Source organism: Drosophila subobscura, chromosome U (assembly GCF_008121235.1).
Source record: "Drosophila subobscura isolate 14011-0131.10 chromosome U, UCBerk_Dsub_1.0, whole genome shotgun sequence".
In the NCBI taxonomy this organism is placed as follows: Eukaryota; Metazoa; Arthropoda; class Insecta; order Diptera; family Drosophilidae; genus Drosophila; species Drosophila subobscura.
This window is the reverse complement of record NC_048534.1, coordinates 14,138,149-14,152,246: the sequence shown is the minus strand read 5'-3', so window position 1 is coordinate 14,152,246 and position 14,098 is coordinate 14,138,149. Positions and strand designations below refer to the sequence as shown.

Genomic DNA, 14,098 nt, shown 5'->3' with positions numbered 1-14,098 from the left:
TTGTATGTGTGTGGGGTTGTAAAGTCCATTGGTAGTTCATTTTTTTGGTACACACTCTGCCCGACTGCCCAGGGGGGTTGGATGCAAAATAAAACACTCTTATAGCTAAGTTATATAAAGCTATGTGGAAGCAGCGGCGGGATACGTTTCATCGTCGATGGAGTATGAAGCTACTTGCATAGTCAACACTTGGGTGTGTTGGCCCCACTGCTCACGCTGCTCGTCTCGAGGTGCTGCATGAGCAGCTGCTGGAGGTCGGCGCGCAGGGCACGCTCCTCGTTGATTTGCAGCTTGATCTGGGACATGTCCTGCTGCATCTGGCGTATGGCGGTCCAGAGCTGTCGCAATGTCGGTGTCATGTCCTCGTTCTCAAGGCCTGCTCGGTTGTGGGAGTTTTGGATTTTTTTTTGTATTTCAGTTGGATAAAAGAATAAAGAACAAAATATGTTAGTGTGTTGTGTGATTGGTTGAGGATCGAATAATGGCATAGAAGTGGGGCGGCGGAGAAATGTGTACAGTAGATGGTCTATAATGTGTGTGCATAAATCATAATTTGTAAGCTATCACAACGGAAATAAAGAGAGTGCTAAAGAAGAATTGCTAAAGGTAAGACATCGTGGCCCCTGCATTGCAACACTTGGATCCTAGATCCCTACTAGCTACAATACATTAAGTTATACTAATTATATTATAAGCATAAATACTAATGAACAACACACAGCCACACACAGAGACAAACAAAAGGGAGCTTCGTCTTGTAAAGGATTTATTCATTTTTCATTTATCGTTTCATTTTTGTTCGACTTCTTCTCTTGCCACTCGACTCGAACACAAATACAAACACGTACAAACGGATTAATAAATATTAGATTATAAGGTAGTTTCATTTGGTTAGACAACATTTTGCACAAAACACTTACAAATTACGGCCGGGGGGTTTCTCCCTCGTTTAATAATGCACAACAGTAGGTTACTTTGATTTAGTGGCTATGGCTAAGAGACTTTAAATCTGCGCCTTTTGATTACACACTTGCACGTACTTTGATTCGATTTCTTGCTAGGCAGGCAACGAACATAAACACGAGAGTACTGGAACTAGCAATAACTTATAACTGGGCAGCACTGGGTCTACCCCCATTTTGGTTTAGTACGCACAAAACATAAATACGTTTAGGAGTAAATGTTTATAGATTATAAAGTTTATGCTATGGCAAAAAAATACACTTATAGTTCTTTAGCAAACTACAAAGTGTTCCCTACAAAGTGTAGCGTGTAAAGCCGAGGACGGAAATTGTAGAGCCCTTCTCGCAGCGGAACTAAACCGTATCGCATATGGAAGCCAGAAGCCAGGAACCAACTGGAGCTGCTGGCAAGCCTCAAAGAGCTAGTCTCTAACTCGCTTAGTCTTGTCACGAAGGCAAACGGTAGGATGCTTATTACAGGACACAATGTCAGCTATGCTAAACACACACAAACTCTACTCGTAATTAGGTTTATAGACACAACAAGGCGGCGCTTATGGCTTATGGCTAGGACTGGCAAGTAATTTGTACAAACATTTTGGTCAAGTGTTGAGGAGCACGAAACTCCTCTGGCATTGTACAAATTAGTTGTTACAATCTATGGTTAAGGCTTTTGGCGTTGAAAGCGTTGAGCAGCCAGAAATCAACTAAAAATATAATTAAATACTCTTCATTCAAAGCAAAGCTTGAGCAGCGGCTGGAGCAGCAGGCGGCAATGCGGGATGCGAATGCTGATGTTCTGATGCTGATGCTGATGCAGAGATGATTGATGAGGCATGCCCCGACCACACCCAGACAGACTCAAAGATGGTTGATCTTGCGCCACTGCTTCATCACAAAATTACCGCAACACCAGCTGCCCGACTGCCGCTTGGTACCGTCAGAGTTCAGCTCCAGGGACGCCGGACCCGCTCCGTTGCGCAGCAGTGAGGCAGCACATCCGTGTTCCTCGCGCTCCAAATCGCTGTCGTCCGACCGCTCGGCTCCCGCCAGCTGGGGCGTGCTCCGCTGTAGTGTGCTGGTGCGCAGGGCGCCGCCGCAGTTCATCAGGTAGCCAGCACCGTAGCCGGCATAGCGGTGGGATGTGGAGGTCTCGAAGGAACGGTTCAGCCGGCGGTCGTAGAGTCCGGGATGGGCAACGGTTCCATCAGGATTTGGCTTCACAATAGTTGTGGGCGATCTCTGATACGTTTGCTGTGCAATCAGCTTCGGGGCGGGCTTGTTTTTCCTCGGCAACAAGGGCGAAGTGCACACGTTGTCGTAGCCAGAACCGAAGCCGCTCTTGAGGCGGTTCAGGGACTTCCTGGTGGCCCGCTCCTCGGACAGCGCTCGCTGGTAGTCCTTGATCGAGGGCGAACCTCCGCCCGCTCCTGTGATGGAGTAGCGCTGCCCAGGGGCCGCATTCAGCGAGGAGGACACCGAGCTGGAGTACAGATTGAAGTTGTTTGGACTGGCCTCTCGCCAAATGAACGAGGAGTTCAGGCTTCCTGCCGAATGCTGGCGGTTTTGTTGCTGTTGCTGTTGATGGTGCTGCTGCTGGTGGTGATGCTGCTGCTGCTGCTGTTGTGCCTGGCTGAGGTAGGTGGCATTGGCTATGAAAGGCAGCTGAGGATTGGAGGTCGAGAAGGTCTTGCTCGTTTTCAGCTTGCCGCCGCGTATGGGCAGGCACGGAGTCCAAGGTTGCAAGACTACAGAGGCGGAGGCATTCATTTCAGTTCAAATCGGTTCGGTTTGGTTCGGTTCAGGAGTTGTTGGAAAGAGAGAGAGAAAAATGAAGATATTTGAAGAAAACGGAAAAACGAAATACCAACAGCGACAACAGGAAGGACGCAGAACCAAAACACCCAAACAAAAACCAAACACAAATGAAAAGAACCCAAAACGGGTGGAGCACAACGACAAGGGAGACAACAGCAAACATACATACAGGAAAGCATAAGTGGGAGATTGTGAGATGATGAGGGATTGTGTGTGGACGGACCGAACCGGGACAGTGGACATATACCAGAACCAGATACCAAGTGGGGGGGGATGAGAATAAAACAGAACAGAGGGAAAGTTCTCTAGTTAGTGTGTGGAAAAGAATATTAAACCAAAACCCCTAGCTGTACGAATATACATAATGTGAGAGGCATAAAGTGACAATGCTGAATGGAGTGGTGGATAGTGCAATGATGTATGGGGCGGGCGGTCGTGGGTGTAACAATAAATTAAACTAAACTTTACACAGGTAAATGGGATAATAACAGAAACATAATATTTATTCAATGTGGGAATAAAACACAAACAATTCCAATTGCAAATACAAAAACATCAAGAGATTTGTAACAAAAAACTTTGGTTCCTTTGCTCGCAGCTTAGCAGCAATTTCGCAGCTTAAAAACGAAACATTAATGGCCAATTCTGTCAACTAAAAATTACAAATCATTAAACTCTCTTAAACGTTAAGGTTTGGTTAACAATTTTCAAGCTTAAAATTAAACTTTTCGCCTAAGCCTAATACAATTTAAGTTCTCGTTTCAATTTGGAAAAACTCTTCTTGGTTTGGTGAATTAATTCAGAGGTGATTAAAAAGCAAATTAAATTATTAAAATTATAAACCAACAAAAATGAAAACTAAATGTAGAGTGAGTGTGTGTGTGAGTGTACAGCTGTGTGTGTGTGTGAGTAAAATTAAGCAATTTTCTAATTATATTCAAAGTTGCTTTTTGGTCAATTATTTGGGAAGTTCTTGGCACGACACGGAAATGTTTACAAAGCCCACAGCTAGCTGTGGCTGCTAGATGAGGCACATGTTTGGCGGCCTGCGCCACTTACCCGAGTGTATGGTGTTCCTGGCATTGTTCTGGTAGGCGGCACAGTAGGCCTCGAAGACGCGCAGCACCAGGGCATCCTCCTCGTAGGTGGGCTGGTTCTTACGACCGCTGCAGTAGCTGGCCAGGGCATTGGAGGAACTACTGCTGCCGCCGCCTCCACCACCGCCACCGCCACTGCCACCGGCATTCAACAAACTGGGACGCAGCGGCGGCGTGGGACGCAAGCAGCTGATGGTCCAGTTAGCTGAGAATGCGCAGAAGGGAAACATAAGCGAAAAAGATTGATCCGGATGTGTGCTGAGCTCACCCTTTGTGCTTCCTTTCCTTGCGCTTTGCCCCACCGTTGCTCCCGCTGCCGCTGCTGCCTGCAGTGCCGCCGGGCTGCCGTCCATGGCTGCCGCCGCTGGTGCCTGGGCTGCTGTCTTGCTGCTTGGTGTCTGGGCTGAACTTGATCTGTGGCCGGCCGCCCCCAGATGACTTGGTAGACTTGGTGGTTGTGGCGGATGCAGAAGATGTGGTGGAGGCTGAGTGTGCGTGTACTGGTTGTAGCTCAGGTGATGGTTGAACGACTGGCTCCGTTTGTGTTGTGACATCGAGTTGGCGGCCGGAGAGCCCTGCAGACTGTTGCCCGAAGGAACGGCTGGCACCTGCTGACGGCCGCCTGCCTGTGGAGGCAGCAGCAGCAGGCTGTGGCTCGATGGCGGCGACATCTGCAAAGGAAAGAGATAAGCCTCATGAATACTCAGCAATAAAACAAAAGTCTTTCGGTCTCTTGGCGGCTGCAAATTAACAAGAACAACGTACAGGCGGCAAGCAGTCCTGTGTGTGGCTGCAGCGAGCAAAGCGCAGCAAGCAAATCGAATCGAATGCGAATTTCTCATTTAGAATTTGTGGTTCTTTGTGGTGCTGAGCGTTAGATAAATGTTTTGTAATTCGTTTGGCTACAAAGATGACAACCTCAATGCAAAAACACAACGCCAAAAAAGTAACAAAAGTTCTGCAAGGAAACTGGAATGATTTTCTGGTATGATTAGTGGAGAGATTCTCCCTCTCGCTTCGGGCCATACACACGGGTTAGTCATGGGATGTCATGGGTTGATGAGGAAGCAATTGTGTGGATGCGATCGTTTCGATTTCGTTTTGGACGTGCTGCATTTTGCCAAATGGTTTTTGAATATGGGTGGACATGAGAGAGCAAAACGAATTTACAAAACAATCAAACGGAACACGTGCACAAACGCCCACCGACCAGGCCACACGAAGCTCCATCTCAGACTGAGACGAACCTCCGGGCAACCTGGCAGGCAACACATTTCGGTTTGCTTGCCTTCTTCGCCCGCGAAAGAGACGCGCGCCGCACAAATGGGACAGTCGAGCGAGGAGGAGTAGGCTGGCTCGCTGGCATATGCCCCGCGTGCGGCGGACAGGCGGGCCGACGCCTCATCCTCGCTGCACAGCGGACAGCCAGAGGAGGACGAGGCTGTGGTGGTGGTGGTATTGGTGGTGCTGGTGGTGCTCCCATTGTAGTAGTCCACGCAGTTCTGGCACACGGAGCAGTACAGCGTGCCCTCGCTGTACCCGCTGGCACCCAGCGAGCAGAAGCAGCTGGAGCACACTGAGCCCGAGTCCTTGGAGTCCTTGGAGCTGTCATGCACCGACGGCAGGCTCTTGTTGTACGCATGGGCTATGCCCCGCACCACTTCCGGCGGCAGGCGCTCCTTCTTCCACCAGTGCGCGTACATTCCAGAGCGAAAGGTGGCGCGTGGTGCGGTGTCCAGCTCCCCCACTGAGCTGGAGCTGACCAGTGGATCGGTTGCCGAAGTGGTGTGCGTCTCATCCATGCTGGCGCTGCAGGGCAGATAAATGCTCCTGGCATTCACTTGAATCTGCGTTGTGCTGACAATGGAAGCCTCTTCTTGGGTTGCCTTTTGGTTCGTGGGTGTCGTCGGCTCCTCTGCCAGCTCCTCGACAGGCTCCGCCTCCTCCTGCGTTGCCTCTGGCGTCAGAAACTTATCACGGAACATGCCACACACATCAAAGCGCTCGCCGGACTTGCCGCTGTCATCGAGCACATCCTGGCCTGTGGCGCACATTGGAAAATAGGACTCTGGGTTGGGTGGATCTGGCGAGGCTATGGTGCAGCTGCCAGCCATGCCGCTGTCACTGGAGCGCGGACTGGGGCACTGGGAGCTCTCGCAACAGCGACACTTCGAGTGCAAGTGGAGATCTGGATCGCGACGAGGCGGATTCGGCGGCGGTGGGCGGTTGGACATCTGCAGAAACTGATAGCTAATGCAGCGCCTAATGGAGTCCCTGCTGTGCTCTGCGGCGGCGTCCCGCTTCTTGGAGGCGGTATCAATGCACAGTTCGGTCGTTGAGCTGCTCCTCGCCGCCTGGCTGGATTCTCTTTGAGGCTTGCCAGACGCGGGACTGTCGCTCTTGTGGGAGACCCGCTTATCCGAGTTTAGATTGTGGCTCTGGAAGGGCAAAGTTTCGCGCTGCAACTGCAGCGGATTCTCGAGGGAAGCCAGCGCCTCGTCGTAGTTGTACAGCAACTCCGCTTGCATTTTGTCGGGCGCAGTGCGACAGGCAGCGGGTAGATCCAGCGAGCTGGAGTGCACTCCGTCCTCTGGCTCCGCCTCAACACTTTGGTTCTGCATCTCCTGCCGATCCTTCCACGTGGGCACATAGACCTCTGTGTTCTTCGACAGATTGAAGCGGTTGCCCACGAAAATGCTCGGCATGCTGTGCCGCTCCGTTGGCGAGGCGGGCAGAGGAGCGGTTGCCTCCTGTTCGCGCTGCACCTGGCTGAGGCTGAGATCATCGGGCATGCTGGCAAGGTTCTCGCAAGCAGTGAAGGCGCCGCCCAAGCGAGCTGCATACATGGAACTGGCATCGGAGCTCTGCTGCTGTAGGGTGAAAGATTTCTTTGGCTGCTCCTCCGCGACACAGCTCGTGATGCTGCCGCCAGCACCCAGCTCCAGCGTGGCCGTGGAAGTGTGAACGCTGGAATTCCGATTCAATGACTTGCGCGCCATGGCCCGCAGAGCCCTGGAACCAATGATGAGCGACTCCTTTTTCAGCTCATTCTGAGCGAGAACCTCTTGGTCATCAATCGAATCCAGTTTGATGAGATTGATGGACGAACAGTGTCTCCTGGGCAGCCCATGGTCCACAAAGGTGCCAGTGGAGTTGCAGAGGGAATCGTTCCTCTTGTTCTGATAAAACTGAACGTATTCAAACGGATCCGAGTCGCAGGAATGAAGGTACTCATCATCGAAGTCATCCTCATAGCTCTCCGAGTCTGTGGGCAGCTCAATGGCATCCTGCCGCTCCAGTTCCGACTGCCCAGACTCGCCGTTTTCATTGAGATCCTTGAGCTTGGCAGCAGCCTTGTGGCAGCGCTTCTTGCGCAGCGCAATGCGCATGAGATCGATGCTCTGGCGAGCCTGTGGATACAGCAGCATCTTGACAATCGCACTCCTCAGTCCTCCGGCCCTAACCAGACGGGCAAAGTGCGCGCTGAGGTTCGCATAGGGCGCCGTGGGCGGATAGTTGCTGGGCGGCAGCGTCGTCCGCACTGGGTGGACATTACCCTCACTGGGCGTGCTGGCGTAGTATGCGCAGAGCGAGAATCGCGTGCAGTAGCCGCGCGAGTCCAAGTGCTGGCTGAGCTGCTCAGTGGCCCAAGATTATGGTACGAAATAAAGAGGTAATCAAGATCATTGTTCGGTTATAGCTCATCACTTACATGCGCCGCATTCAGCTGTCCCATCGAGGAGTTGCTCAGGTTGCTCAGCTGCCGCTTGATGCCCATCGGCAGGCTGGGATTGTTGGCATTCAGCAGCTCCACCCACTTGTTGGCCTCGTTGGGTCCCTGGCAGACGGCCACTATGCGATCGATCAGTGGGCTGCTGATCTCGAAGGCGTTCTTAATGGCGTCCGTGTCCTCCAGCCGGTGCACAATGATGCCAGTGAGCGGCAGTTTGCCCTGCGAGCAAGAAAGATTAACAAAACGTTCGCAAACTAAAAGCAAACAGCAATCCCAACCTCATAGATAAAGGCGCTCATGCGCTGACTGACACTCAGGATGAGCAGCGTTTGGGGGAACAGCACGAAGTAGCGATCCCGATGGTCGGCGCCCACAGCCACGCTGCCCATGTGTATGATGTCCCCGAGGGTGCTCAGCTCTTGGCCCTGCCAGCCGCGCACTGGTCCTGTCAGCACCTGCAGCTCCAGCTCCTTCTGGCGACGCGTGGCCGAGCAGGTGGCCGCAATGTCCTTGTACACGGCCACACTGCGCTGAGTGTCGCCACGGTCGGGGTGGCTGCTCTCCATGTGCCGCTCCAGCTCCTGCAGCATGGCCGAGTACTTGTCCAGCCGCCGGAAGGGCTTCGAGAGGCCCGTGGTGAGCACGAGTAAGCCTGGAGTGGCCGCCCCCTGTCGTTCCATGTACTTTTCCAGGTCATCCCTGGAGAACCAAGGAAGATTTTAGTATAAATTCGTAAGCAGTTGGGAGTTGCACTCACTTGTACTTGTCCAATATGACTATGGCTTTGGGATGGGCTGCACAGTAGGCCTGATGGACCTTCTTCATGAGTGGGGCGCTGGTGAGGAAGAGCTTGCCCACGCGATCGTTGCACTCCTCGATCTGTATGAGCAGCTCCTCGTGTGTCCTCACAATCTCCACAAAGTTGCACATCAGCTGGGCATACTCGTCCTGGTTGAGACTAAAAGGAGAGGCAAACAATGCCATCAGAATAGCTTCCCTTTCAGTGGAAATCTGGCACCTACATTTGCGTCTGTTGCATGGGCTCTAGGAAGTTCTCCAGCAGACCCTGCAGTTCCGCCACATGGGCACGCTCCGAGTCGAGCAGGTCCTTCAGCACCACCGAGCGATACTCCTGTATCTCCTCCGGCGGACGTATGGTCTCGGCCAGCGGCAGCTGTGCCTTGCACTCGTTCACATAGTTGCTGGGAAACCAGCCAGTCTTGTCGTTCAGTGTGCCCTCCCACCAGCCGCCATCCTCGCGCTGTGTGACTGTGATGACGTCGCCCTTCTTGAAGCACAGCTCATCGTTGTTGCTGCCCATGAAGGAGTACTCGGCCTGCACTATCAGTGGATGCTCCATCTTCAAGCTTGCTCTGGGTCTGCACTCTGGGATTGCTTAAACTGAAACGAGGCGAAAACAAAAGGGGAATTTTCAGTTTCGGTTCAGTTGCTGAACTTGAAAAATCAACAAAAAATCAAGCAAGCAATTTGTTCAATGAAATTCCCCATCCATTGACCATCTGTGAGCACAAAGACGTATCTATATAAGTGTCCACATGTGTGTCTGTCTGTCCACCAACTTTCTGCCGGCACCTACGCAGCATTGCAATTTGCTCTCATGCTCTCATCATCTTTTCGGATCGTTGGACATTCCATTGGTTTCTGCCGCTATCTAAACGTTGAAAAACATTTCTTAAACATCTGTTGCTCTCGGCGTTAAAGGCGTGCGCAAGTCTCTTGACATTTTTTCGGTCTGGCATGCTGCAAGTGTCTGGAAAACTCGTGCACGGTACACGACGGCCAAGGTCAGAGCCGCAGCCAGCAGCCAGCAACCATTGGAAAATTGGAAGAAAAAGAGTGTAAGTTGTACACAACAAAATCACTCACAGATTACGAAATCAGAACAGATTTTTTAGGCCAATAAAAACAGTGTGAAGAACGGAGAGAGGAGAGAGGAGAACGGAGAGCGGCGAATAAACGAGTATAAATCATAAGCAACGACCGTGTCGTGTACTCAAAATGTTTACGAGCCCATTCTTTATGGACTGTTCGAACATTACTTTAAGAGATTCAGCATGCGAATTCGGACAAGCAGAAGACATTCTAAATCGAAGAATTTTTATGGATATCGTTAAACTTAAATGTCAGACGATTCCCCAAGAGGGGAAGTGGTTTCACCGGAGCAAACCAATAATGCAGATCTTTTAGATTAAAAATAATGAAAAGCTTTACTTAGCGTGAAGAGATTGGAGTTTTGTTTTACACATTTGCTCAGCATTCACAGTTAACGTGCACTCACACACGGCAGCAGCACAAGCGCTGTACCGTTATTTCGTGCTTTATCCTCCCCTTTTTCGCTCGCTCTCAGAAAGCAGCAACAACTAAGCTGCTCTCACGCTCTCGATCTCTCGCGCTCATTCCTAGCATACACCTCTCTTCTGTCCTTTCAGTCCCTCTTGAGAGCAATAACGTTTTCTAGAACAGCTAGGCACCTGCTTATGCATGTATGTATGTACATATGAACTTTACATTTAAGTATTCAACATGGCTCGAGTTATGAATTAGGTATGTATTTCGAAACAGTTGGTAAAAAAGTTTACTAGCTTAACAAAATGCAAGATCGTAAAGTCGTTATCTGAGCTCTGTTACATGCTGATAAATTATACACTAATAAATTCAACACATTTAGAGGCAACTCAATAAATGTACAAATAATGTATAATGTATGTATCTGGAAAGTCTAGAGGTCTCTGAACAAGGCATAGATACTATATAATTTACATTATTACTATCTCTATGTACACTTTCTTTAAATGTTATGTTATACATACATAAATACATTAATCACTCTTGTTTTTTATTGCTGCAATGAGTAAACGCCAAAATATGAAAAACATGTTTCTATTTGGCCCAAAATGCTATTTTTTTTCCTCAGTTTGCCTACTAAAAATAAAAAACCGACGAATAAACATACATATAAATCTTGACGACTTGACTCGACTCGACTCACTCCCATATGGCAAATGGGAATGGCTATATTGAGATTTTGCAAGATATCTGAGGCTGGGTACATACAAACGTTCTCCGAGACTTTCAAACAGTTGACCAAGAGACACGTTCCATTACAGTTTCCCGAGAGAGCCGAGGGCCTTCCTTTTGGCGAAAGTTGTCAAGATTAATCAGACGATTTTCCTCGGAATTCTGTCTGAGAATATTTCTAAGAGGCAAGGTCACGTTTTGGTTGCACACACGCATGAAAACGCCGTCAGATTGTGACTTTTCGGCCGCTTGGCTACACAACACTCTCGCACTCTTACGATTATACAGAATTTTTAAAGAATATATACTTGTTCAACAATGAATTGTTGTACGGAAAATTCGTCGTATTCCGCCGTTGCCGTTGCCGTTGCACCGCACGCGTTCATTGCCTCAGCGAAACTGCCTGCTGCGGACCACGAAATACAGAAAAACTGGCGACAAATAGAAGCCGAATTTTCACGCTTTTCCCTCCCAGACATCACTCTCACTCTCTCTTTTCTCTGGCTCGGCTCTCACTGAATGATCGCGAATGAAACATACATAGAAACGTACATACAATATATCTGTTCACGGGCGGATACAGCGCATTTTTTCTTGAAAAATCAACACAGATATGACAATATGGGGAACTTGGCCACAGCCTCCCAATTCGAAAATTCCGAAATGGGGCTCACTCTATATCTTAATTTTGTTTCATTGAGAAATGTAGAGCGTCGTTCCCCGTCGTGCTGCTTTCGTTCTGTTTTGTTTTCTGTTTTTAAAAAACCCATTAAAATATTTCGCGTAGGAATCATGGCATTTTTGCTGGATGTGATGTTGCTCTATGTTTATGTGTTCAGTAATCGATTAAGAGCGTGTGCATATACAAAAGACATACGGAAGGAGTCACCTGTTCCGTTCAGTTCGGAAGATGCGTGACCGTGGGTCGTGACTCTTCACTGAACTTCACTCCACAGAACCTGTCTAGGCGTCAAATGTGAGCATGGTGGATCGTACAAACATAGAATGGGCCATGCAACTTCCCCTGATGAGAACCCTGAAACTGCTCAAGTCCCTGGCCGACAATAATCAAATTTCCGTAGGTGCTAGCCGTGGCTGTGGCTGTGGCTGCTTCGTCCCCTAATGATGCAGCCGAGGACGCATCACAGAATGTGACAGGAAGCATGAGGGAGGCGAGAGCCACAAGCAGCCACAAGCTGCAAACTGCACAACATTTTAATTAATTCATTAAACCTGCACATGGCGCCGACGCAGCAATGTCAAAGCTCAGACACGAGTATGGGTGCACGTTGAGCCCACGCTCTCTAAATATAATACCTACAACATGATGGACTCTTTCGGATATTAACGATCTGTCACCGAAGGCAGAAATCAAATGCATACATATGTAGCTGTGTGTGTTTGGATGTTGTCGGAGCGGCTTCCGGAAATGCGCAATTCGACGAGAAATCACTGCGAGAGCAGGGGGAACACCTATGAGATCTCACGATGTGTATTTCTGTGTTGTCCCACTAAGAGCGTAAACAATGCCGAAAGTAGATTTGTTATTGTTTTTCGTTCTTTTCTTTTCTTTGTTTGTTCTCGCGCAAAATCAAAGAAATGAAAACAAAGCCAGCCAAAGACAAACCAAATTTATGCAGTTCTACAGCCGGCAAGATCTTGTCACGGCTAGTTCCCCTCCCTTCCCATCCCATACCATCCCACCAATCCATCCATCCATTCATCCACTCTGCGTATCCGCCTCTCGAATCCCCTTCAATGTGTCAATACTGAGATTTACAACAGGCCTGAGGCCTGAGGGGCCGCCACTTGAGATGCATTTTCCCCGCATTGGTTGGATGTGCACCACAGATACGAGTACAATATATAGACATAATATAATTTGATTGCTCCGCCGTATTTATAGATATCTTCAGTTCGAGTTGCCTTTGCCGTTGCCGTTGCCAGTCTGTGGATTCGGTTCTCGAAAGAGGTGCGTGGGCGAGGAAGTTCATAATTTGAATTGATTGGACTTTGAAATTCTCTCTTTCAAAGTTTTCAGTATCGTATTGCCAATGCCATGGGGAAAATGAGGTCAACAGCAACAGGAACCATAAAGCAGAGGGGTTTGCTGCTATTTCCAAATGAAAATCAAGCGCATGACTTTTTGTTCAAATAAAAACTTAAGTTGTTCACGAAACGCTTTCTTTAGAGCGCAAAACTAACAATAACAGGGCTAAATGTCAAGACGAATGATGGTTTTGACTGTTTGATACCCTGAGTCTGGCCAGAAAACAGAACTGAGTCTTTATATTAAAGCTCTTATTTTCTTTGAGCTTGTTCTAAAATCCATTCTAAGGTGCCTGATACACTGTAGAGGACAGAATTTGCATTTGTTTGAGTTTTGCCTTTGACAGAATTTTATTTTGGCAACTGTTCAAAATTTCGTTCGTGGCGACTGTTGGTAATGGTTATCGCTGGTTAGGGGTTTCTCTCCCCATCCGCCTTCCTCTTGCTCCTCTTAGACTTGCTCTGCAGAGGAAGAGTGACACCGGAGGAAGATAAATACAGACAAAAATACATATGTATGTGTGTACATATAGCCGGGCAGGGATACCAGGCAGGGGCACAAGCAAACAAGCACATTTCTACCTCTGCTCTCCCACTTAGGCGGCACGGATTCTTTGGAGTGGCGGCCCCTGCTATTGACCCAATGGATTATGCAGCATAAATGGCGGGACACTTCAACCTCTGCGACCTGCAACCTCTACGAGACGGCGCACTGTGCCCTCAACCGGCAGTAAATTACACTTGCACTCTTCCCCGAAAGAGCCTCTAGATTGTTGCTTTAGTTGCATGCAGCCCCGCTGACGCATCAACGGAGGGATGGGGCTTGCAGTGGGGTTCGGTTCGGATGATGCCACTGAACTCTGACTGCGGCATAGTCGTAGGAAAACCTGAGTCATCTTCAGGGCGGCTTCAAGCCAAACTGTCTGGCCCTCTGCATCGAACTCACCTTCAACTTTGCTTATTTGTAACAATCATTTGTTGCGTTTGTTGTTGCTGTTTCTGGTTTCGTTTTGCTTGTCGTTTCGCAGCAAAAATAGAGAATGAGTAATGGGGGGCCTTCGGCTTCTCCCACCCTTCTACCACTTTCGTCACTTTACGCAGGGCCCAGCGTGCTTTTAATTATATACACAATTAGTAATATACTAAATAAAACACACTCTTCGCACTGCATTCAAGTATTAGGACAGAAGCTTCCCGATTTTATATTTCGAAGAAAACAACAAACGCAAGTGTTCGATGTTCGTCTGTATGATACGCGCTGATAACGTTCACACATTTGTGGTCGATTTACTAACGTCTACATTATCACTTTCAACTTATTTTTGTACTTTTCTAAGCATTCATTTTACAAATACATTTTTCGTCATATTTATTAGGGCTGCACAGCAGTGTGACCGCGG

At 48.9% G+C, this 14,098-nt stretch overlaps 1 protein-coding gene across 6 annotated transcripts; it reads right to left on the bottom strand.

Annotated features, from left to right (window-relative positions):
* On the bottom strand, nucleotides 1–14,093 carry LOC117901377 (rho guanine nucleotide exchange factor 7). Of its 6 annotated transcripts, XM_034812091.1 has the most exons (9): nucleotides 13,645–14,086; nucleotides 8,633–9,011; nucleotides 8,368–8,568; nucleotides 7,889–8,309; nucleotides 7,590–7,829; nucleotides 4,146–4,548; nucleotides 3,840–4,082; nucleotides 1,868–2,710; nucleotides 1–376 (listed from the first exon to the last, which is right to left on the bottom strand). In XM_034812091.1, exons 2-9 carry the CDS (start codon nucleotides 8,968–8,970, stop codon nucleotides 183–185), a joined length of 2,883 nt encoding a protein of 960 aa, XP_034667982.1. In that variant the 5' UTR covers nucleotides 8,971–9,011; nucleotides 13,645–14,086; the 3' UTR covers nucleotides 1–182. The 6 variants fall into 6 exon arrangements, with proteins under 6 accessions (XP_034667982.1, XP_034667983.1, XP_034667984.1 ...); XM_034812092.1 differs by lacking the exon at nucleotides 1,868–2,710 and having other exon boundaries at nucleotides 13,645–14,081; XM_034812093.1 differs by lacking the exons at nucleotides 1–376; nucleotides 1,868–2,710 and adding an exon at nucleotides 3,254–3,432 and having other exon boundaries at nucleotides 13,645–14,081.
* Nucleotides 14,094–14,098: the final 5 nt, after the last annotated feature.

Coding starts and splice junctions, on each gene's coding strand:
- LOC117901377 (XM_034812087.1), bottom strand. CDS start 8,970: ATGGAGCATCCACTGATAGTGCAGGCCGAGTACTCCTTCATGGGCAGC. Junction 7,830..7,888: donor TGAGCGCCTTTATCTATGAG/GTTGGGATTGCT, acceptor TCTTGCTCGCAG/GGCAAACTGCCGCTCACTGG. Junction 7,513..7,589: donor GACAGCTGAATGCGGCGCAT/GTAAGTGATGAG, acceptor GCCACTGAGCAG/CTCAGCCAGCACTTGGACTC.